General features: G+C 45.6%; 1 protein-coding gene and 1 long non-coding RNA gene across 5 annotated transcripts in view; one reads left to right on the forward strand and one right to left on the reverse strand.

Annotated features, from left to right (window-relative positions):
• The window catches only part of LOC117505819, a 191633-nt gene that overhangs the window by 32943 nt on the left and 133485 nt on the right, over window positions 1–25205 (forward strand). For all 4 annotated transcript variants that reach the window (XM_034165358.1, XM_034165360.1, XM_034165359.1 and 1 more), the window contains exon 5: window positions 726–863. In XM_034165358.1, coding sequence (XP_034021249.1) covers window positions 726–863 — 138 coding nt within the window. The remainder of the gene's footprint in view (window positions 1–725; window positions 864–25205) is intronic.
• Window positions 276–24449, reverse strand: LOC117505820. Its single transcript, XR_004559272.1, has 3 exons — window positions 24438–24449; window positions 14123–14200; window positions 276–290 (listed from the first exon to the last, which is right to left on the reverse strand). It is a non-coding gene; the product is annotated as an uncharacterized LOC117505820 (long non-coding RNA).

Consider the following 25205-nt stretch of genomic DNA (forward strand, 5'->3'; position numbering starts at 1 on the left):
CCAGGTCCTGTTGGAATGCCCCTGTTGCCAGGAAGCCCAGCGTGGTCAGCACCTGTGTAGGCACAGACTGGCTCCTTGCTGTATTGCGCTCTGGGCCCGGCCGCAGTTCTGCAAGCAACTCCAGTGTCAGTGGCCTTGGTTATCAAAAATCTGCTTATGAGTCAATTGTCATCATTTACAAGTAAAATCCTCGTGTTCCCTGAATACACGCTCACCTCAGATTGCACCGTTTGTAAGGTCCTCTAACAATGCTAACACAGCCACTGTTAACGCCATTTTCCTCATCACTTCTTTTATATCCCCCCATATAATTACAAATGTGGGTGTGTTAATTGTTCATCAGTCTGTCTCTGATGTGCATATCACTCTGATGACTTCTTTGCATATCATTAACAGTGTCCCAGCATCACCTCTATGTGTCCGTACTGGAACAATAGCTGTAGACATGCGCGCGCTCCATCCATGAACTTGGCGTGGGGCACCACATATTTCCACACTCATTTCACTTTTGATTAATCTGAACATTAGCATGGAGACGGACGTACGACACATTTTTGTGTGTATGCACGCTTTGTACATGATGCACCTGGTCTGCAGATCTATGAAAGCAAAATCCGATGGTCTGATGATACTCCTGCACCGCGTACTGTATGTGTCCTGGTTCAAAATGAATCTGAAGATGAAAATGTTTTATTTACACTCTCAGGTTTGGCTGCTGTTTGCAGGTGAAGGGTGTCCTGGTGCTGCATTTGATCAGCGTTGCCTTTTCCACCGCCGCCCTCGGCCTGATGTCCAAACATCTGCCGTACCGCCAGGACTCATACCACTGTGAACACTGCCGCCGCCTGGAGCTCTACACTGTGGTAACGGCTCTCAGACTCACACTGTCTGCTGCTGTAATGCTTGCGTTTTGTGGATTCCCGCCTGACTCAATCCTGAGTCCATGTTCATCGAACCGTTCACATGGTCAGCACCTGATGTGCCGCATGTTTCACACACAAGGCGTAGGCAGAGACTGTGGCATTTGTTCAGGTTCTCTGATGATGGTTGGCCTCCTGGTGGCTCTTGTGTGCTTCTCAACTGGTGTGCTGTTCTTCAATCAATCAATCAATCAATCAATCAATCAAGTTTTATTTCTATAGCACTTTACAACAGTTTTCACTGAACCAAAGTGCTTTCCAATAGCACCAACTAAAGATAAAATAAAAAGAACAGTACAAAAACACACATAAAAGCATAATAAGAGCATCCAAATAGAATAAAAATAGACAAAAAAGTGTCAAAGCAATTATGTGCAAAAAGCTGCCCTGAACAAGTACGTTTTTAACTTAGCTTTAAACAGAGACAAACTATTAATGGACCTCAGTTCAGGAGGTAATGCATTCCACAACTTAGGACCTGCTACTGCAAAAGAACAGTCACCCCATTGTTTGAACCTGGACCTGGGAATCTCCAGAAAGTTTTGGTCAGCAGACCGAAGTGCTTTGACATGGTTGTGTGTTTTTAACAGGTCACATAAATAAGAAGGTGCAATGCCATTTACAGCTTTAAAAACAAACATTAACAGTTTAAAATCAACTCTAAAACGGACTGGAAGCTAGTGCAGGGAGTAAAGTACAGGAGTGATGTGGCTGTGCTTCCTGGTGTTGGTCAACAGGCGAGCAGCAGCATTCTGGACCAGTTGGAGTCGGTTTAGGGAGCCTAGAGTGATACGAACATAGAGTGCATTGCAATAGTCAGTCCGGGATCTGATAAAAGCATGCATAGCCTTTTCAAGGTCCTTTTGGCTTAGAAAGGGATTGACTTTTGCCAAAAGTCTCAGCTGGAAAAAACTGGCTCTTAACACACTGTCAATTTGTTTCTCATATTTTAAACAGTCGTCAAACAGCACACCAAGGTTCCTTACCACAGCCCTACGATAAGGAGCCAGGGAGCCAAGATCTGGATCAGAGTTAGTTTTAGCTCCAAACAGAATACACTCTGTTTTGGCTTCATTAAGGTGCAGAAAATTCTGAGCCAGCCAGTCCTTAATATCCTTAAAAGAGTTACACTCAACAAAAATATAAACGCAACACTTTTGGTTTTGCTCCCATTTTGTATGAGATGAACTCAAAGATCTAAATCTTTTTGCACATACACAGTATCACCATTTCCCTCAAATATTGTTCACAAACCAGTCTAAATCTGTGATAGTGAGCACTTCTCCTTTGCTGAGATAATCCATCCCACCTCACAGGTGTGCCATATCAAGATGCTGATTAGACACCATGATTAGTGCACAGGTGTGCCTTAGACTGCCCACAATAAAAGGCCACTCTGAAAGGTGCAGTTTTGTTTTATTGGGGGGGATACCAGTCAGTATCTGGTGTGACCACATTTGCCTCATGCAGTGCAACACATCTCCTTCGCATAGAGTTGATCAGGTTGTCAATTGTGGCCTGTGGAATGTTGGTCCACTCCTCTTCAATGGCTGTGCGAAGTTGCTGGATATTGGCAGGAACTGGTACACGCTGTCGTATACGCCGGTCCAGAGCATCCCAAACATGCTCAATGGGTGACATGTCCGGTGAGTATGCCGGCCATGCAAGAACTGGGACATTTTCAGCTTCCAAGAATTGTGTACAGATCCTTGCAACATGGGGCCGTGCATTATCCTGCTGCAACATGAGGTGATGTTCTTGGATGTATGGCACAACAATGGGGCTCAGGATCTCATCACGGTATCTCTGTGCATTCAAAATGCCATCAATAAAATGCACCTGTGTTCTTCGTCCATAACAGACGCCTGCCCATACCATAACCCCACCGCCACCATGGGCCACTCGATCCACAACATTGACATCAGAAAACCGCTCACCCACACGACGCCACACACGCTGTCTGCCATCTGCCCTGGACAGTGTGAACGGGGATTCATCCGTGAAGAGAACACGTCTCCAACGTGCCAAACGCCAGTGAATGTGAGCATTTGCCCACTCAAGTCGGTTACGACGATGAACTGGAGTCAGGTCGAGACCCCGATGAGGACGACGAGCATGCAGATGAGCTTCCCTGAGACAGTTTCTGACAGTTTGTGCAGAAATTCTTTGGTTATGCAAACTGATTGTTTCAGCAGCTGTCCGAGTGGCTGGTCTCAGACAATCTTGGAGGTGAACATGCTGGATGTGGAGGTCCTGGGCTGGTGTGGTTTCACGTGGTCTGCGGTTGTGAGGCTGGTTGGATGTACTGCCAAATTCTCTGAAATGCCTTTGGAGACGGCTTATGGTAGAGAAATGAACCTTCAATACACGAGCAACAGCTCTGGTTGACATTCCTGCTGTCAGCATGCCAATTGCACGCTTTCTCAAATCTTGTGACATCTGTGGCATTGTGCTGTGTGATAAAACTGCACCTTTCAGAGTGGCCTTTTATTGTGGGCAGTCTAAGGCACACCTGTGCATTAATCATGGTGTCTAATCAGCATCTTGATATGGCACACCTGTGAGGTGGGATGGATTATCTCAGCAAAGGAGAAGTGCTCACTATCACAGATTTAGACTGGTTTGTGAACAATATATGAGGGAAATGGTGATATTGTGTATGTGGAAAAAGTTTTAGATCTTTGAGTTCATCTCATACAAAATGGGAGCAAAACCAAAAGTGTTGCGTTTATATTTTTGTTGAGTGTATGTATGGAGCCCAAAGCACTTGCATTATTAGGCACAACTGGCATATAAATCTGAAGGTCATCAGCATAAAAATGAAACTGAAGATTGTGTTTGGTGATGACTAGGGATGAGTATTGATAAGGATTTATCGATATCGATGCCATTATCGATTCTGCTTATCGATCCGATTCCTTATCGATTCCCTTATCGATACCTCGTGAATTTTGTACTAAAAGTAGGCTTTACAGGTTATCTATGTATTTCATTGAGTCTTAAAGTAAATAAATATGGTCACTGTATCCTTGATCTCTGGACATAAATAAAAATAAACAAAACTGTGTTTCACTTTGAAGTTATTAATTCAGACTGGATTCTATCGTTCTAACTTGACTCGCCAGAGAGCCGCGCAACGTTTGGAGCTGTGTGAACAGAATGGAGGACGATTCCCGTTTCTTTCTCCCAACAAGACAGGAGTCCCAGTTAGTAACTTTAATCTGCACAAAAGTGAATCACAACTCATATTCAGGGATGAAAGTGGTGAAAAACAAAAAAAGCTGAAACCCAAAATTACCCCCAACACCACCTGCACGAAAATGTTTGAATTCTAGAAGCTCTGAAATGCAATCTGGGACTATTCCAGACAATAAACTGCAGTGAGTGCAGCATCCATTTAGTGAGAAAAAAAACCCCAACTTTCCTTATTTAAATTCATTCCAGTAGTATTCTGCTCTTACTAGGATGCAGCAGTTTTCTAGTTTGGCAGATAGTTCTGGAGGAAATCAGTGAAGAAATTAACACATTGAAAATATGGTTTGACCGAAACAAACTGTCATTAAACTTAAATAAGACAGGGATGAAATGGAGGTGTGAGAGTCACTAGGTGTTCACAGGAAACATTTATTTCTGTATGTATTTATTTATTTATGTTAGTTGCTATTAAATATTTTCTGTTGTGTTTCTATTCAGGTTCTTTTTGTCTCTTTCTCTAAAATTGTATACAATTCATTATATCATCATATATCATTAGATTATTAATATATATATCATTAGATTATTAATGTATAAGCAAAAATAAATTTAAGGAATATTACAATTTGAAAACAAATGCACCCGAACGTGATGACGGCTGCAATTGCTAAATGCTAACTGTTAACATTGAAAATGCCATAGACATGCTAACGCGTTAGCGTCGCTCCCATTTTTGGTCAGAGGAACTGTGGAGGAGGAGAGGTCATTAACCATCACCCTGAAAGTCCTGTTGGTCAAATAAGACTGAAACCACTCCAGGACAGTCCCCCGGAGGCCAACCTGCTGGGCCAGACGTGTGAGGAGGATTGAGTGGTCCACAGTATCAAACACAGCTATTAGATCCAACATCACCAGCAGCACAGGTTTCTTAGAGTCCAACGATAAAAGAATGTCATTTTGTACTTTTAAAAGAGCTGACTCAGTGCTATGTCGAGATCTAAGACCCGATTGAAATTTATCTAAAACAAAGTTGTGTTCTAAAAACAATTGCAACTGATTAAAAACAACTTTTTCTAAAACCTTAGATAAAAAACGATAAGTTTGATACTGGTCTAAAATTAGATAAAACTGAGGGATCTAGGTTGGGCTTTTTAAGAAGAGGCCTAACTACAGTATGTTTAAAATGGGCTGGAACTGTCCCGGAGCTGAGGCAGCTATTAATAAAAGAGAGCAAGCTCGGACCCACAGTGTTAAAAACCTCTTTAAAAAACCTTTCCTGGAATAGTGTCCATTGACCAGTAACTGGGTTTAATGCTCTGGACAACCTCAGTGAGGAGTGTCAGAGTAACCGGCTCAAAACTATTAAAAACAGCAGATGGTTCAGCTAGAGTGTAAAGGCTATTAAAAACCGTGTTACAGTTTAAAATATTCTGTTTGACAGTGGCTACTTTCTCTATGAAAAACTTGAGACATTTTTCACATGTAGCCTGCGAAATGTCAGACAATATGGTGGGAGGGTTTAAAACTGACTTAATTGTGTCAAATAACACTCTCGGACAGTTAGAACTACTGGCTACTTCTACTGGTTTGGTTTCTTTCCTGGTGTGTGTCAGCAGCTCACTGTCATAAATCCACAAACTCACACCAGTTGTTTGACACGAGGCCTGAGCCACGCCCCCTCCACCACCACCCATCTGTCTGACGCACAGAGCTCTGAGCCACGCCCCTCCACCACCACCCATCTGACGCACAGAGCTCTGAGCCACGCCCCCTCCACAACCACCCATCTGTCTGACGCACAGAGCTCTGAGCCACGCCCCCTCACCACCACCCATCTGTCTGACGCACAGAGCTCTGAGCCACGCCCCCTCCAAAACCACCCATCTGACGCACAGAGCTCTGAGCCACGCCCCCTCCACAACCACCCATCTGTCTGACGCACAGAGCTCTGAGCCACGCCCCCTCCACCACCACCCATCTGCTACTGTGTCTCAGTAGCAGAGTCACTTCAAACCCCAATATGCGGAGCAGCAAGGACATGGGTAAGTATTTTGATCAGTGAGTTTATTGTGACAAAATGTTCAAAAAGTGCAGCGGTGGATCAGCAGTCCCAAATCCCACAAAATACAGTGCAGCAAAAAACAACAGAGGCAGCAAAGTGAACGCCCCAAACCATCCCAGGACAAGCGAAAAAAAAAAAAACATTAGCAGAACAAACAGAGGCCATATTATGGCCCGATGGCCGGCAAAAAACAGAGTGTCCACAATGCCAGGGTGATTTTGCAAGCAGCCAAATCAGAATCGCAAGGCCAGGAGCCATCCAGACAGAAGACCGAGGGCCCCGGTAAAGTCTGGTGGGTGACTATGAGGCCGCCAGAGTGCCTGTGCAATGTCCAGAGGGTGCCCAGGAGGATGGAAGGAGACCACGGTGAATGCAGGCTCCCCAGGAACTGTGCTGTCAAAAGGATTACCACCAAACAAGTCTCCTGAGACACCAACCTCATTTGGCAGAGAGAACTACTCTCCCTCAGACCTGGAAGAGAAAAGAGATGAGATGTGTCACCTCAAGGTTAACAGGAGAAGGGATGCATCTAGCCACGATCGCCTCAGAACCTGGAGAAGACACATTTAATGATGAGGCGCATTTGTCTGTGACCTCCTCTGAGTCTGAAGAAAACATAGTTAATGAGGAGGTGCATTCATCCGTGACCACCTAGGAACCTGGAGGAAACACTGACGATGAAGCATGTTTGTTCAGGATCACCTCTGAACTTGGAGGAAAGAAAACAGATGAAGGGGCGTGTCCGCCCATGACAGCCCCGGAACTGGGAGAAAAAAACAGATGATATGGAACTTCTATCTGCCTCTGTGTTTAGAGGGACACTAAATGAGAAGGCGGGTCCAGCAGTAGCTGCCTCGGTGCGTAGAGAAAAAAACAGATGATGGTGTGGTTGCTGTCTCCAACACTGGCCCTTGTAGCGGTCTCAGCTCTGGTCCCTGTCCCTGTTAAACAGGTTTCAAGACAATATAAGTCTGGGAAGCACTCGTATATCCTCCACCAAATCCCATGTTTTATCCAAAAATCCAAGCATCGTCTTTGGGGTGTAACAGCAGTGATAACAGCTGTGAAGGTGATTGATTACAGAAAGAATTGTCTTGATTTTGCCAAGTTCAAGGTCTGAATTGGGGGCATGACATGGTCTGGGATGAACTGGCTGTCCAGGGAGGTGTGACTATAGAAGGCTAGCTGCAACCTTCCACAATGTTCAGTTTCAGCTGATCCAGACCATGAGACCAGAAATATTGCTCAGGGTCACGTTCCCAGTCGGGAGGCGTGTCTCGATCAAGCAAACCTTCTAATGACAATTTTCAATTCACTTCAATTTATATAGCATCAAATCACAACAATGCTGCTTCAAGGCGCTTCACACGAGTGAGGTCTAACCTTACCAACCCCCTCAGCAAGCACACGGGCGACAGCGGTAAGAGGAAAAAAAAACTCCCCCTGGTTTGAGTTTGAAGTTATAAATGTAGATCAGCTTTGTGCCATTCATTCATTTAGTTTTTTGTTGGGAAAGGGTCGTAACACGGACCCGCAACAGGGGGCGCAAATGAACGGACAATGGATAAGACAGAGTAACAATTTAATGTTGTGAATCGCACAACTAAATACAGATACAGATAATGCCAATTGTACACAAGGTGACGTGCGGGCAGGCTCGAAGATAGGAGACCTCTGGCGATCAGAGAGCCGGGACCCACACAGCTTCCACCACCAACGGCCTGAAGAACACCGGAGCCGCCAAGTCCTGAGTCCCCAGGTGGTCACCGTCTTCGGTTGCAGACCCTGGTACTGCTGGCAGAAGATGACAAAACAGTTATGGTGAGTGTGTATCCACACACCCAGTAATCCTTGGAACTAGTTCCTTCGGGAGGGAGAACCTCCACCTCCAGATACGTTATCACTCGTGCAGCTCCTGTTTGTCTTCCTTCTGGATGGAGTGAGAGACGAAGACCGTCGTCCTCTCACTATCCGCCAATCCAGTCTTCCACAGACTTCACAGGTACGCGGCTGCACACAGATCACAGTTTAGATACACTGAACAACAACAGCAGAGAAGAATTACCTTCGACGGTAGTTGATTTCTCGGCGAGGAGGTGGAGTAATGATCCGGCTTTTGTAGAGGTGGTGGTGATTGGTGACAGCTGGTGTAAACGAGTGACAGCTGTCACTCTCTGTCTCGGCGCCCTCTCATGCTTGAAGCCCGCACTCCAAGCAGGGTGCCGACTGGTGGTGGTGGGCCAGCAGTACCTCCTCTTCAGCGGCCCACACAACAGTTTTTACTTTCATGATTTTTGACAAAGGTTATTCTTCATTTATTTTGCAATAATTATTCACAGTACAGATAAAAAAATAGTAAATTAAAAAAATACAGTAATAATAAAGAAAATATATGCACAGAAAACAAATGACTATAGACAAGGAGCACTACAGAATTATCACAAAAATGTCAAACCTATTTCCATGGTGGATTTTCTATGCTGTTCAGATTGCAGTTCAATATAGCAATGAAGCATTTTATATTAAATTGTTATGTAGAAACATTGGAAATGATAAAAACAAGACAAACACTGTGTTTTTATTCAGAAAATGAGAGCAGTCCTGGAAACAAGCCAAACGCCCATACGTTCACCTCCAGTAAATCCCATGTTTGGTTCAAAAAGCTCCTCTTCTTCAGAGGATTATAACAATGGAGAGTGTTAAAACAGAGTCTGAATTGTTCACAAAAGGACTTGAATGTCACTAAACTGGACAAGCTGCACGTAGGCTTTTTTTTTTTTCTGGTCCATTTTGTTGTGTCTCAGTAGCAGACTCAGTTTAAACCCCAATATGCGGAGCAGCAAGGACACAGAGAAGTATATCAATCACAGTGGGTTTATTGTGACAAAATGTTCCAAAAGTGCAGAATCCCACAAAACACAGTCCAGCAAAAAAAAAAAAAAACCATGGAGGCTGCAAAGTGCAAATAATTAAACAATGTGCAAAAACTAACGAATTGAACAAAAGGCTGGAAAGGTGATCAGGTACTTACATGCAGGGAGACTAAAGAACCACAGTGATGAGGAAGATAGTGTTGAACTTTCCTACTCAGCCCCTGGACCGTGGTTCAGGAGCGTAGGGGAAAACATTCGGTTGTCCTCCAGGGCTGAACTACTGTAGCTTCAGGTTCAACAACCCAATCGACTCTGCACGGCAGCCAGTGAATAGACGGACGGACACACTTTACCCTTCTAAGCCTTATTTTTATTAACCGAACACTTCTTCCACAAAGTCACACTTTTTTTTTTTTGGGATATTTTTCTCTCTCCCTGCTAACCTGCTACGTTCCACACTCGTCTCCTCCCGCTCAGCCCGCCACACACGCACACACTGACGTCATCACAGCATGCAGAGCTCTCTCTCTTAAAGGGGAAGACTCCTCAGTATTAGCTGCTCTCATAACACTACCCCCACTATGGATAGCAATTTGACATATTTCCACTCCATGAAAGCACACATACAAGCACATCATGGCAGAGCACGAACCTGGAAGTATAAACGAGATTAGTATCACCCGTCGCGTGGCTAAAACCCTTCCATCTGGGCTCTTTGTTAGCAGTTAGCCGACCATTTCAGGGCGGGACATTTGTAACACTCAACCCTAACCTGAACAGCAAAATAACAGCAAATGCAATATCAGTGCAAAAGTCAAAACACTCCATTCTCTGAACTCTTTTTTTTCAAGTGCTTACAACTTGTGCATTTTTTTTTTTTTTTTTTTTTTTTTTTTTTTTTAAGAAAACCCTGTTTATGAATGATGAATTCAGTCAACCCACTCGCCAAACCGGACCGGCGACCTTCGCTGGTGAATCAGCCTCCAACAGTTATGGCCCTGCTGACGTTCCACCACCCCGCCCCCACTGTCCTGAGAGTCAAGGGGAGCAGCTGAGTCCGGAGGCAGGGTGGAGGGAATAGGTGTGGTGGCCATGGCTGGATCTGAAGAGTTGCAGTTGGGGGCCTTCCCAGCTGCGGTGTTGATGCTGTCGAACAGTTGAGTCAAACCAAGAGTATAGTCTGCAGGATCCTCGCTCAACGTCGGCGGTGACACCTCCACAGGTGACCAGTTGCGAGCCCGCTCCAGAGCCCAAGTGCTGTCCAGTAGGTCACGGCAGCGGTACGGCTTCAATTGATCGTGGTGAGCTACCTTCACTTTGGTCTTCTGGCCTTTCTGGATGCGATACACCAGATCGTCCAAATGCCCCAAGATGAAGTAAGGGCCCTCATAGGATGGCAGGAATTTCTTAACCCTGTTCCTGACTTTCCGGGTGCCCTTGATTAGATACCACACAGCATCGCCAATCTGGTACTGTGTGGCAGCAGTTTTTGTCATATTGTCTCTTTGCACGTTGCACCGACTCACCAAGGACTTCCCTGGCAATTTGATGAGCTAGTTCCAGGCGCTCTCGGGTCTGTTGGACAAATTTGGGGACTGAGGGGGCTGTATCAGTGCTTGAGGGCAGGCCAGCCACCAGATCCACCGGTTCGCTCACTTCCCGGCCAAACATCATGAAGTTGGGAGTGAAACCAGTTGCGCTGTGCTTTGTTGCTCTGTAGGCCATTACAGCATAGGGGATCATGAGGTCCCAGTCCCAATGGCAGCGCTCAGCCGTAGTGGCTAGTATCTTTTGCAAGGTGGCGTTAAATCTCTCAACTTGGCCATCAGACTGAGGTCGAAAGGGTGTGGTGCGTGTCTTCTCAATGCCGAACAATTTGCACATTTCCTGGAACACCTCTGATTCGAAATTTCGGCCTTGGTCACTGTGCAGTGTCTGTGGCACTCCATAACGGCACACCCACTCTGAGGCCAACACTCTGGCCACAGTCACAGCCTGCTGGTCAGGCAAGGGAAAAGCTTCCACAGACTTTGTGAAATAGTCCTGAATCACAAGCACAAATGACTGTTTACGCTCTGTTTCATTCAATGGTCCCATGATGTCCAAGGCAATGTGTTCCATGGGGCTCCAACTCTGACAGTGCCCATAGGTGCTTGCGGTGTCTTCCGGGGCCTAGCTTTGGCTGCACAGCTGATACAGGTACTGCACCAGAGGGTAACGTCCTCTCTCATTCTGTACCAGTAGTATCAGGTCTGCAGGCAAGCTACAGTCCTTTCCACCCCAAAGTGTCCCCCCACCTGCCCCTCATGCATCTGTCTCATGACATCGGATCGAAGGGCCTGAGGGAGTACAACCTGTGGGTAGAACTGGGTATCATCTAGGCAGTAGAAACGCCTGACCAGTATTCCATCTCTGATGTAGAGCCGCTTCCACTGGCTCCAATATGTCTTTGTGGCTGGGCTGTGCGCTGAGACTGTTAGCCAGGGTGGCCGTTCTTCATTAGCCTCCATCCATGCCCTGATAGGTGCAATATCTGGATCAGCCTTCTGAGCCTGCTGCAGCTCCTCTGCAGACCAACCACTGAACAGCTCAGAGTTATTCGCCTCAGACCTACAGATTCTTTCACAAAACCCAGAACCATGCACATCAGCTGGGATTTCCTTGTGTACCCCCACTGGATTTGCTACTATGGGAGCTGTGGGTCCCTTTACCCCCACTGGGCTCAACATCACCTGGTTGATGTCAGAGTCCAAGTCGCACTGCACAGCTTGATGACTGACATTCTCCGAGTAAAGGGAAGGGTCTGGAAGCCTACATGGACAATACTGGCGGCATGGTCTCCTAGAGAGGCTATCAGCATTTGTGTGCGACCGGCCGGGGCGATGGACAATTTCCAAGTCGTATTCGGCAAGCCTTTCCAACTACCTGGCGAGCTGTCCCTCAGGTTCTTTCAGCCTTGTGAGCCACCGAAGACTGCTGTGGTCTGTACGTACGATGGAAGGCCGCCCCAGGAGATACTGTCGAAAATGTCTTGTGAACTCCACCACGGCCAGCAGCTCACGCCGTGTGGTGCAGTAATTCCGCTCAGTTTTTGACAACTTGCGACTCCCATATGCTAGTACGTGCTCTTTGCCCTGCTGGATTTGTGAAAGCACAGCGCCAATGCCCACATCGCTCGCATCAGTGTCCAGTATCATGTCACCTTGGTCAAGTGGATAGCCCAGGACAGGGGCTGTGGTCAGCCGGTGTTTGAGTTCATCAAATGCTGCCTGGCATTCTGCACTCCACTGAAACCGGGCATATTTCTTATTAAGGGCATGGAGGGGTTCAGCCACAGCAGCAAAGTCTTTCACAAACTGCCGATAATATGAGGCAAGGCCTACAAACTGACGTACCTCCTGGGTTGATCTAGGTGTCGGCCACTCTTTCACCTTCTGGATCTTGCTGGGGACAGTGGCTACACCATCCTCTGAAACAATGTGGCCCAAGGAGGCCACCTGACGGCAGAAGAGACAACATTTGGCAGGTTTTAACTTGAGGTTGGCCTGGCGAAGACGGTCAAAAACCTGGCCTAAACGCTGCAACATCTCTGCCACATTCCTGCCCAGCACAATTATGTCATCCAAGTACACCAGGCAGGTCTCCCACTGCATACCAGTCAGGACACGGTCCATCAGCAGCTGGAATGTTGCTGGTGCATTGCACAGTCCAAACGGCATGACATTCCACTCAAAAAGTCCTTTCCTGGTGCAGAAGGCGGCTGCCTTACGTGCCCTGGGGGTCAACTCGACCTGCCAGTAGCCGGAAGTGAGGTCCAGTGTGCTGAACCATTTGGCAGTAGAGAGGGTGTCGAGTGTGTCTTGGATGCGGGGCAGCGGATATGCATCCTTGATGGTGGCGTCATTTAGGGCTCTGTAGTCTATGTAGTCGATATTTTTCTCTCTCCCTGCTAACCTGCTACGTTCCACACTCGTCTCCTCCCACTCAGCCCACCACACACGCACACACTGATGTCATCACAGCATGCAGAGCTCTCTCTCTTAAAGGGGAAGACTCCTCAGTATTAGCTGCTCTCATAACAATAGGAAATTAACTACAATGGATCAGCGCGGACAGACAAACAAGGAAGTGCTTAAATACAAGGTGGAAAGATAATGAGAGGGCGGAACCAAAGACTCGTGAATGAAATAGAGTGCAGAGAAATAAATAACTGAACAGACAATACCCAGTGTAAGAATAATCATGACAACAAGGAAAGTAAACTACAATAATCAATCATAACTGAAGAGGAGGAGAAATTACAAAACCACAAACCAACATAGAACTCAGGAGTAATAAAGTGTAAGAGTGAAAGAAAAACATAATAAAAAAAATAAGGAAGTGAACAGAGCACAAAGGCTAATAATAACTAACACAGAAGAGCAATATTAAAACTCAAACGTGAAGTAAAGCAAATAGAAGACAACAGGTGAGGGTGCGGGGGTGGAACATGAGGACCAGACCACCAGGACACAGACAGAGATGAACCTATACAGAAAATAAGATGAAAAGAACACATACACAAAATACTAATATGTAAATAATGAAACAAAGGAAAACCTACAGAATATGATAATACTTAAATAACTACAACCGAAAGCCCCAAAAATAGGAATGCCAAACCCCCAGCCAAATGGGCAGCTGGGCGGAACCACCACAGATAATGTCCTCATATGTTGACATCCTACTTACTTAGTCACTTTCAGTGTGTCCAGTACAATAACATCACTTCAGATCGTGTTCCTATGAAATACGGGGTTCCACAATGGTCTGCCTTAGGCCCTGTACTTTTTCCCCCCTCTATGTAGCACCCCTTGAGTAGATATTGTATCACTGTTATGCTGATGACGCTCAGCTGTACATTCTGATAACTACAGGTAATCTCACATGCATCAAGACTTTAGAGGACTGCCTGGCTTCAGTGAAAAACTGGATGTCTTGCAAATTCTTATTTTTTTTAATTTAGACAAGACTGAGATGATGGTCCTTGGTCCTGCAAGACACAGACATCAGTTTCACCGGCTAACACTAACCCTGTCATGAACTTGGACCCAAAAAGGCTGGATACAAATACAGGACTCACACAGAGGTGTGGAATGAGTACATAAGGACTTGGTAAACTAGCAGAGGTCGGTACACAAAAAGTCAGGCAAGAATCAGCAGCAGTATCCAAATCATGAGACAATCTCGAGGTTGTAAAACAGGCAAGAGGATCAAAAAACACGGTGTAGCAATAATAAAAGACAAGGACTGTGAGAAGGCTGTAGCAACGACACAAAGTATGTTGAACTGGCGAAGACAGAAGGGGAAAAAAGGGCTTAAATAACTCAGGTGATGAGGGAGAAATTAAGAACAGGTGTGTTCATTCTGGAAGGAGGCATGGCAAACAAAAAAGGAAAACACACCCAGACCCAAACCCCAGATACAAGACAAGAGTGTGCAGTAACCGGAACACAAAGCAATAAAAATACAAATAACATAAAGCAATACAAATTCCAAACAAGTACATGGTCCCACATGACGGGATCCATGAGCACTCCTCCGGACCATACCCATCCCAGTAAACCAAATACTGGATGCGCCAGCCCCAATGATGAGCAGATAGGGGCCACCACACAGTGAATACGATGGACCGAAGGGGCTCGGCCGGAGAGTAGAGCGTGCTGGACTTCACAGGTTTGACCTGACTGGCATGGAATGTAGATGCACATAGCACTGGGGAATTTACGCCTGACAACCACTGGGTGAGCAATCTTGGAAATCGGAAATGGTCCAACAGACATGGGAGCAAGCTTCTTGGAGTACAGCTTGAGTGGCAGGTGCTTGGTTGACAATCACACTTTTTGGCCTGGAACATAGGATGGAGCAGGAGTCCTCTTGCGATCCGCAACCATCTTGTAGATCGCAGATAACCTGACAAGGGACTGGTGGACCTACTCCCAGGTTCTCATGCACCTCCTCACTGGGGCCAATGGCAGACAGGACTGGGGAATCTGTGAGTGGAAACAGTGACAGTTGAAAACCATGGACAATATGAAAGTTAAGAATCCTGTAGATGAGGAAGGCAACGTGTTGTGTGCAAGTTCCACCCAAAGCAGGTGTTGCAACCAGGTCGCAGGATGTTGACTGGATGTAATGCGGAGTCCCTTCTCCAATTCCTGGTTGACTTGTTTAGTTTGACCAGTGGACTGGGGGTGATGCCCAGAGGACAGGATGACTGTAGCTCCCAGGAGTCTGCAAAACTCAGTCCAGAACTGAGACACAAACTGTGAGCCCCAGTCAGACACAATGTCCTGTGGAAAACAATGGTACCTGAAGACATAAGCATGAACAGTCTTGACCGTCTCCTTGGCCAAGGCAAGTCATGGCATAGGAATAAAATGGGCCATCTTTGAGAATTGGTCCACCATGGTCATGATGACCATGTCACCACATGAGTTCAGGAGACTTGTGACAACATCCACAGCAATATGTGACCATGGATCCTCAGGAATAGACAGAGGTGCCGATTGACCCGGTGGGCTTTGTGTTGTTGATTTGAACATAGCACATATTTGACAAGTTAGAACAAACTCCGACATGATTGCCCACACCTGGCCACCAAACTGTTGTATAACAAAGGGCATCTTATTGATACCTGGATGGCAAGAAATCTTATTAGCTTGACCCCACTTGATCAACTCCCCATTTAGTGAGTCCACCACAAATAGTTTTCCCTGAGGACAATCAGTAGGTGGTGTTCTGGCCTGAACAGCTGTTTTAACTTTGGTGAGAACAGAGATGAAACACTTGTCTGGCAGAGTGGTCTTGAGTTCACTGGTGTGCTGATCCGGGTCAAATGAGCGGGAAAGTGTGTCTGGCTTAGTATTTCTGGTACCAAGTCAATAAGAGAGCACAAAGTCAAAGCAGCTGAAATACATGGGCCAATGGGCCTGCCTAGCATTTAAACGCTTAGCTGATCTCAGATACTCCAAATTCTTATGGTCAATCCACACCAGGAACAGAGTCTAGACTCCCTCTAACCATTGTCGCCACTCCTCCAGGACCACTTTGACAGCCAGCAGCTCGCAGTCACCAATGTTATAATTTTGTTCAGCAGTGCATAACTTCTTGGACAAGAACACATATGGGTGGAGCTTGCCATCAGTAGGGCTAATTTTAGAAAGGACCGCCCCTATCCCAATGTCTGTACCTCGACCACAAACTGCCAACCAGGATCCGAGAGGAGCAGCACTGGAGCAGACGTGAAACACTGATTCAATTCATGAAAAGCTGAATCACATTCCGGAGACCAAACAAAAGACCTGTGTGTGTGTGTGGGGGGGGGGGGGGGGGGGGGGGATTATGTAAGGGTGAGGCAAAGGTACTAACATTCTGAATGAACTTTCTGTAAAAATTAGCAAACCCCAGGAACCTCTGCACCTCCTTGCGGATATGTGGCGTGGTCCACTCAGCCACAGCCACTACCTAGGCTGGGTCCACCCTGACCTCCCCCTCAGCCAACAAAACCCAGAAAAGATACAGAGGGTTTGTGGACTCAGATTTCTCCACTTTTACGTACAGCTGGTTCTGGAGTAACCACTGTAGTACAGATCAGACATGCATCTCTTCATTGGGGGAGAAAATCACGATGTCACCCATATACACAAACACATGAATGAATGGATGAATGAATGAATTTATTCAGAACACAATTCAACAATAACAAAAAAAAAAGTCATAGGAAAACAACTCTACAATGAACCCGTGTGACAGAAAGGGTGAGGGCAGAAGCAAAGCTTATAAATACCCACCCCTTATACTATAAAAGTAAGAAATATATACACACTTACTGTATATACATGCATGCACACATAAGCACAATTTCATGAATACATATCTACACACACATATACACGTGTGTGTGTATGTGTATGTATGTATGTATATATATATGTATGTGTATATATATATATATATATATATATATATATATATATATATATATATATATATACACACACACACCGTATTTTCCGCACCATAAGGTGCACCGGATTATAAGGCGCCCTCAATTAGCGGGTACTTAACCCTTACATAAGGCGCACCTGATTACAAGGCACATGCTAAAACATATAGTCTAAAAAAAAAAAGGTCACGGAAGCAAAACAGTCAGTTTATTTGAACTTGTTAAAAACTTTGAACTGCCGGTATTTAACAATACTCAAATTATTTTTTATTATGGTTCTGTCACAAATCCATCGAAGTCCTCATCTTCTGTGTCTGAATTGAACAGGTGGACAATTTTGCCATCAAACACGCCAGGTTCCCGCTCATCTTCCCTCTCATCATCGTCGGAGTCAGTCTCGTTGCCAGGTGGCTGTTCAGCAATGATGCCAGCTTTCGCGAAAGCTCGGACACCAGTTAAAGCAGAAACCTGAGCCCAGGCATCCACAATCCATTCACATATGGTGGCGTAACTCGCCCGGCGCTGCCTCCTCGTCTTAGTGAAGGTGTGTTCGCTGTCTGTCATCCATGGCTCACAAGCCGCTTGCAACTTCACTTTGAACGCCTTGTTTACACCAATGTCCAGTGGTTGGAGTTCTTTTGTTAGTCTTCCCGGAATGATGGCAAGCTCCGTATTAGTTTTCTTGACATGGTTTTTCACAGTAGCGGTGAGATGGGTGCGCATGGAGTTGCAGATCAACAGGGACGGTGATGCATGGAAAAAAAACATCCGGTCTCTTTACATACACTTCCCTCAGCCACTCACTCATTTTCTCCTCGTACGCTACACTGCCAGCGTACGTACTTTACGTATTACGTAATGTTCTCTGATTGGTTTATCGCTGCCACCGTACGTAGTCTACGCTGCCACCGCATGTACTTTACGCTGCCAGCGTACGTACTTTACGTATTACCTCCCTGTGTCAGCGGGAAATGGTCCGACATTCCGACGGTCAAGGACAACATCATCGGTCGTTTTTACAGATTTTGGAATTCAGTGCGCACATAAGGCGCACCGGATTATAGGGCGCACGGCCGATTTTTGTGAAAATTTAAGGCTTTTAGGTGCGCCTTATGGTGCAGAAAATATGGTGTATATATATATATATATACACACACACACAGATGCATGCTTGCATGCATACATACCTACATATACACACACCCATGATGACAAATACCAGCAAAAAGGGTGCAAAATTAGTCAATGAACTCAAATTTACAAAACACAACCAGAGAAACACTAGCGCACAACACTCAAGCCCGAAAGCAATAACAAAAATCAATCAACCTAAATCTTCAAACTATAGCAAGCAATTTTATTGTTTTTGTAAAGCCTTTTAAAGCCTACTAAAGTACCAAGTACTTTAATATTGTCAGGTCAGTTATTCCAGTTGTTAACACCTTTAACAGAAACACAATGACTTTTTGCAGTAGTTCAGATCCTTAATTTCTCAAAAAATAAAATTCCTCTCAAATTGTAACTGGAGTCCCTCAGTTTAAACAGATCCGGGACATGTTGTGACGGCAGTTTATTTTTAAATTTATACATAATTTGTATTGTGATGTCATCAACCAAGTCCCACAGTTTTACAATATGTAAACAATCTATCTATTTAGGGGCCATACTAAAATACAAAATGGATGAAATGGAGTAAAATGGGGCCTGATAATCATGAAATGGGGGTAAAATGTAATGAAATGGAGCAGATTGACCCAGACAGTCTCCAAATAAGACTTTTATTTAATTGTTTGGCTTTTGTTTTTTGTGAGATGCACTCATATAGTAGGGGGTAGGTCCGCCATCTGGCGTTCAAGAGATGAAACTTCACTCACTGGGTCAGTCTGCTCCATTTCATTACGTTTTACCCCCATTTCATTATTATCAGTCCCCATTTCGCTAAAAAATTAAATAAAATAAAAGTACTTAATTGAATCATATTTAATCAGTGGTGGGCAAAGCTAACCAAGAAGTTAGCTTCAATAACAGTTAATCCACTAACTGAAAAGTTATCTTTTATAAAGCTAAACCGATACACCCTTAAAAAATATCAGTGGAAGTTACAGATAAAAGCTAAACCGATAACTTTCAGTATTGATTTTAGTACAGGAGGAGCTACTGACACAACAATGAGCCAGTACTCCTGTGTCAGATTAACTTTCTCTCAGCAAAACAGACCTAGTGACTGAGGTGGAGGAGGAAAAATAAAGAAGTCACCCTGAGGCATACAGTTTTAACTTATGGTTAAAATTTTAACCAAACTAATTCCAGAAAAGTTATTTAAATTAATGTCACATCTGGGTTTTATAAAGTGAAAATATCAGCTATATGTTTTAGTTTTAAAGTAATGCACTCATTTTGAAGGTTTTAGTGTTTGGACCACACATGCTGCAGTGCATTATGGATAATGTTTTACGACAGGACAAATGCATTGAGACGCTCTGATGAGGCTGCACTTTAACCGCTTCACAGACAACAGCAATAAACCCTTTGTATGTTGTGCTTAAAACTCTCGTGAATATATTCTCTGGGTTTATAGATGTTATTGTTTGTTTTATGTAAACATGCTAGAAGCTTTCAGGGTCTCTACTACCATCTATTGGCCAGTGTTCATGGCAGTATTGGCCATGTCCCATAATCCTTTGCACGCCAGAGAGTTGCTGCAGCCTCTTATTAACATGATGAAAAGCATAAAAAATGTACATTTTGGTTTTATAATGTGCATTTACAATTGTCGTCATGTGGATTCTCTATGCTGTAGACTGTAACAACTCTGGCATGCAAAGGAATATGGGATATCTCATTAGGGCAAACAATGCCATAGAGACCCTGAAAACCTGCTAAATCAAATATTCCAAATAATCCGTGTCTGCTACATTTAATCTGCATGGAATTTAATGAACGCAAACCGAATTTTAGACATCTTACATATATATTACTCTGGAATAAAGAGGACAGACAGTGTCGTAAAGGACAATAAGCAGGACGTTAAAGAGCAAACTTCACTTTCTCCCAGAATGACATGAACAGGAAACAGTCGCAGCTCACACAACCTGAGCTTCTGGCATAAAACGAACAAAATAACAATGTCTATAAACCCAGAGAATATATTCACAAGAGTTTTAGGAACAATATACAAAAAGTTTAATCCTGTTGTCCATGTGCAGCGGTTAAAGTGCAGCTCACCAGAGCGTCTTAATGCATTTCTCATGTTGTGAAACATTACCTATAATCAGTGGTGGGCACAGTTCCGATAACCGATAATTATCGGAGATAGTGTTTTCATTATCAGATTATCTTTTTAGATAACTTTAAAAACCATTATCGGACTAATTATATTGCGATAAATTTTTGTCCGATAATTTTTAGACCGATAACGTGGTAAATAATGCTGAACAACTACAAATATTTATAAAACTAAAATCAGTTGAGCACCTACCTGTTAAATGTTTCATAGCTGATGTGTAGTTCTACTCTCTGCAAAACAGAGAAGAGCTGCTTCTGGTCCCAAAAAAAAAAACTCATTTCTTTTAACCCCATACTGATACACAGGCAATATCACCCAAGTCATCCAGAGGCATACATTTTTAACTTGTGGTTCAACTTTTAACCAAACTAATTTCGGACAAGTTATTTAAATTAATGTCATGTCTGACGTTTTATAAAGTGAAAATATCAGATATATGTTTTAGTTTTAAAGTAATGCCTAATTTTTAAGGTTTCAGTGTGGATATATGCTGTGCCCATCAGTGCATTATGGGTAGGATAGGGTAATCTCAGTATGTTCACGACACGAGAAATGCATTTGAAACACTCTGATCAGGCTCTACGGACAACAGCATTAAACTCTAGTGCCTAAAACTCTCGTAAATATATTCTCTGGGTTTATAGACATTGTTATTGTGTCTGCATTTATTAAATTCCACGCATCTTAAATGTAGCAGAGAAGCAGACAGATTATCTGGAATTTTATTTTGGCCCCACCCTGGAGCCAGGCCTGGGGTTGGGGCTTGCGCGCACAGAGAGGCTCAGCCCGAAAGAGCACGTGGACCCGCCCTCCTGTGAGTTCACCAACTGCAGAGGCAGCCTTGGGGATCAGGTGCCGAGAGGATTGGGTGGCAGTCGAGGACGGGTGGGCGGGTGGCCCGGTAGCCCGGTCCGCGCTCACAGCCCCTGGCTGTTGGGATGTGGAATGTCACCTCGCTGGGGGGGAAGGAGCCTGAGCTTGTGCGGGAGGTTGAGGGATACCGACTAGAGATAGTCGGGCTCACCTCCATGCACAGCTTGGGCTCTGGTACCCAACTCCTGGAGAGGGGGTGGACGCTCCACTTTTCTGGCGTTGTCCACGGGGAGAGGCAGAGAGCTGGGGTAGCATTGCTTATTGCTCCCCAACTCATTCGCCATGTGTTGGAGTTCACTCCGGCGAATGAGAGGGTCGCGTCCCAACACCTTCGGGTCGGGGACAGGTCTCTCATTGTTGTCTCGGCCTATGGGCCGAGCGGCAGTGCAGAGTATCTGACCTTCTTGGAGTCCCTGGGAGGGGTACTAGATAGCGCTCCGACTGGGGATTCCATTGTTCTCCTAGGGGATTTCAATGCCCAAGTGGGCAGCGACAGTGAGATCTGCAGGGGGGTGATCGGGAAGCACGGCCTCCCAGATCTGAACCTGAGTGGTGTTCAGTTGTTGGACTTCTGTGCTAGTCACAGTTTGTCCATCACAAACATCATGTTCGAGCACAAGGGTGGCCATAAGTGCACGTGGCACCAGGACACCCTGAGCCGGAGGTCGATGATCAACTTTGTAGTCGTATCATCTGACCGGCGGAGGTTGGAGACATGGAGTCAGAGTGGACCATGTTCTCCACCTCCATTGTCGATGTGGCCGCTCGTAGCTGTGGTCACAAGGTCTCTGGTGCCTGTCGTGATGGCAGTCCCCGAATCCGGTGGTGGATGCCGCAAGTAAGGGATGCCATGGAGGAGGACTATCGGTCAGCCTCGAAGAAATTCTGGCAAACCATCCAACGCCTCAGGAGGCGGAAGCAGCTCTCCACCGGCACTGTCTACGGTATGGGTGGGGAGCTGTTGACCCTGACTGGGGATGTTGTCGGGTGGTGGAAGGAATACTTCGAGGATCTCCTCAATTCCATCGTCATGTCTTCTGAAGAGGAAGCAGAGACTGGGGAGTCAGAGGCGGACTCATCCATCACCCAGGCCGAAGTCACTGAGGTGGTTAGAAAGCTCCATGGTGGCAAGGCTCCTGGGGTGGATGAAATCCGTCCTGAGTACCTTAAGTCTCTGGATGTTGTGGGACTGTCTTGGTTGACATGCCTCTGCAACATTGCGTGGCGGTCGGGGACAGTGCCTCTGGATTGGCAGACCGGGGTGGTGGTCCCTCTGTTTAAGAAGGTGGACCAGAGGGTGTGTTCCAACTACAGGGGGAATCACACTCCTCAGCCTCCCTGGTAAGGTCTATTCCAGAGTACTGGAGAGGAGAATTCGACCGATGGTCGAACCTCAGATTCAGGAGGAGCAGTGTGGTTTTCGTCCTGGTCGTGGCACACTGGACCAGCTCTACACACTCCATCGGGTGCTCGAGGGTTCATGGGAGTTCGCCCAACCAGTCCACATGTGCTTTGTGGATCTGGAGAAGGCGTTTGACCGTGTCCCTCAAGGTGCCCTGTGGGGGGTGCTCCAGGAGTACGGGGTCTGGGGTCCTTTGCTAAGGGCTATCCGGTCCCTGTACGACCACAGCAGGAGCTTGGTTCGCATTGCTGGTAGTAAGTCAAACCTGTTTCCAGTGCACGTTGGCCTCCGCCAGAGCTGCCGTTTGTCACCGGTTCTGTTCATTATCTTTATGGACAGAATTTCTAGGCGCAGCCAGGGTGTAGAGGGGGTCTGGTTTGGGAACCACAGAATCTCCTTTCTGCTCTTTGCGGATGATGTGGTTCTGTTGCCTTTGTTAAATCAGGACCTTCAGCGTGCACTGGGGCGGTTTGCAGCCGAGTGTGAAAAGTCCGGGATGAAAATCAGCACCTCCAAATCCAAGGCCATGGTTCTTGACTGGAAAAAAGGTGCTTTGCCCTCTTCAGGTTGGTGGAGTGTCCTTGCCTCAAGTGGAGGAGTTTAAGTATCTCGGGGTCTTGTTCACGAGCGAGGGATGGATGGAGCGTGAGATCGACAGACAGATCGGTGCAGCTTCTGCAGTGATGCGGTCCCTGTATCGGACCGTCGTGGTGAAGAGAGAGCTGAGTAGTGGGGCAAAGCTTTCGATTTACCAATCGATCTACATTCCGACCCTCACCTATGGTCATGACATTTGGCTCATGACCGAAAGAATGACATCGCGAGTACAAGTGGCCGAGATGAGTTTCCTCCGCAGGTTGGTTGGGCGCTTCCTTAGAGATAGGGTGAGGAGCTCGGAATCGAGCCCCTGCTCCTCCATGTCAAAAGGAGCCAGCTGAGGTGGCTCGGGCATCTTTTCCGGATGCCTCCTGGACGCCATCGGAAGGAGGCCTCGGGGGGGACCCAGGACAAGCTGGAGGGACTACGTCTCTCAGCTGGCCTGGGAATGCCTCGGGGCTCCCCCGGAGGACCTGGGGGAGGTGTGTGTGGATCGGGACGTCTGGGCGGCTTTGCTTGAGCTGCTGCCCCCGCGACCCGACTCCGGATAAAGCGGAAGAAAATGAGTGAATGTTAAAATCTTTGACTTCAGACTTCAGAAATGTTTTTAACTGTTAAGCTTTATTCGATATGTCTGCAAAAATATGTTAGTGGCCTAAAAATTATTGGACCTACATTTATTGGAAACTAATTGGTCTGCTGATGGTTTTCCAAGTTATCTGAAAAGGTAATCCGTAATGAAAACATTACCTTTGAAAATTAGCGGAACTGTGCCCACCACTGTATTTAATCATATTTGGAGTCAGACTGGGTCAGTCTACTCCATTTTGTTATATTTTACCCCTATTTTGTGATTATGAGGCTGCATTTTGCCCCATTTCATATTTTAGTATAGCCGATCTATTTAGTATCTCTTACCACATCATTAACCAGATTTTGAAAAATTGCGGGACTGTTGGTGAGACCGAATGGCATGACCAAATATTCATAGTGAGCTGTGGGTGTATTAAACACCGTCTTCCACTCGTCATCCTTCCATATCTTTAATAAATGGTATGCATTTTGTAAATCCAATTTAGTAAATACTTTAACCCCCTCTAGTGGCTCAAAAACCAGTGTGAGTAATGGGAAGGGATCTCTGTTTTTTACTGTAATATCATTTAGTCCCCTGCAATCAATATGAATCAAATCAAATCAATTTTATTTATATAGCGCCAAATCACAACAGTCGCCCCAAGGCACTTTATATTGTAAGGCAAAAGCCATACAATAATTACAGAAAAACCCCAACGGTCAAAACGACCCCCTGTGAGCAAGCACTTGGCGACAGTGGGAAGGAAAAACTCCCTTTTAACAGGAAGAAATCTCCAGCAGAACCAGGCTCAGGGAGGGGCAGTCTTCTGCTGGGACTGGTTGGGGCTGAGGAGAGAACCAGGAAAAAGACATGCTGTGGAGGGGAGCAGAGATCAATCACTAATGATTAAATGCAGAGTGGTGCATACAGAGCAAAAAGAGAAAGAAACACTCAGTGCATCATGGGAACCCCCCAGCAGTCTAAGTCTATAGCAGCATAACTAAGGGATGGTTCAGGGTCACCTGATCCAGCCCTAACTATAAGCTTTAGCAAAAAGGAAAGTTTTAAGCCTAATCTTAAAAGTAGAGAGGGTGTCTGTCTCCCTGATCTGAATTGGGAGCTGGTTCCACAGGAGAGGAGCCTGAAAGCTGAAGGCTCTGCCTCCCATTCTACTCTTACAAACCCTAGGAACTACAAGTAAGCCTGCAGTCTGAGAGCGAAGCGCTCTATTGGGGTGATATGGTACTATGAGGTCCCTAAGATAAGAAGGGACCTGATTATTCAAAACCTTATAAGTAAGAAGAAGAATTTTAAATTCTATTCTAGAATTAACAGGAAGCCAATGAAGAGAGGCCAATATGGGTGAGATATGCTCTCTCCTTCTAGTCCCTGTCAGTACTCTAGCTGCAGCATTTTGAATTAACTGAAGGCTTTTC

The sequence above is a fragment of the Thalassophryne amazonica genome, unplaced genomic scaffold (genome assembly GCF_902500255.1).
Source record: "Thalassophryne amazonica unplaced genomic scaffold, fThaAma1.1, whole genome shotgun sequence".
NCBI lineage: Eukaryota > Metazoa > Chordata > Actinopteri > Batrachoidiformes > Batrachoididae > Thalassophryne > Thalassophryne amazonica.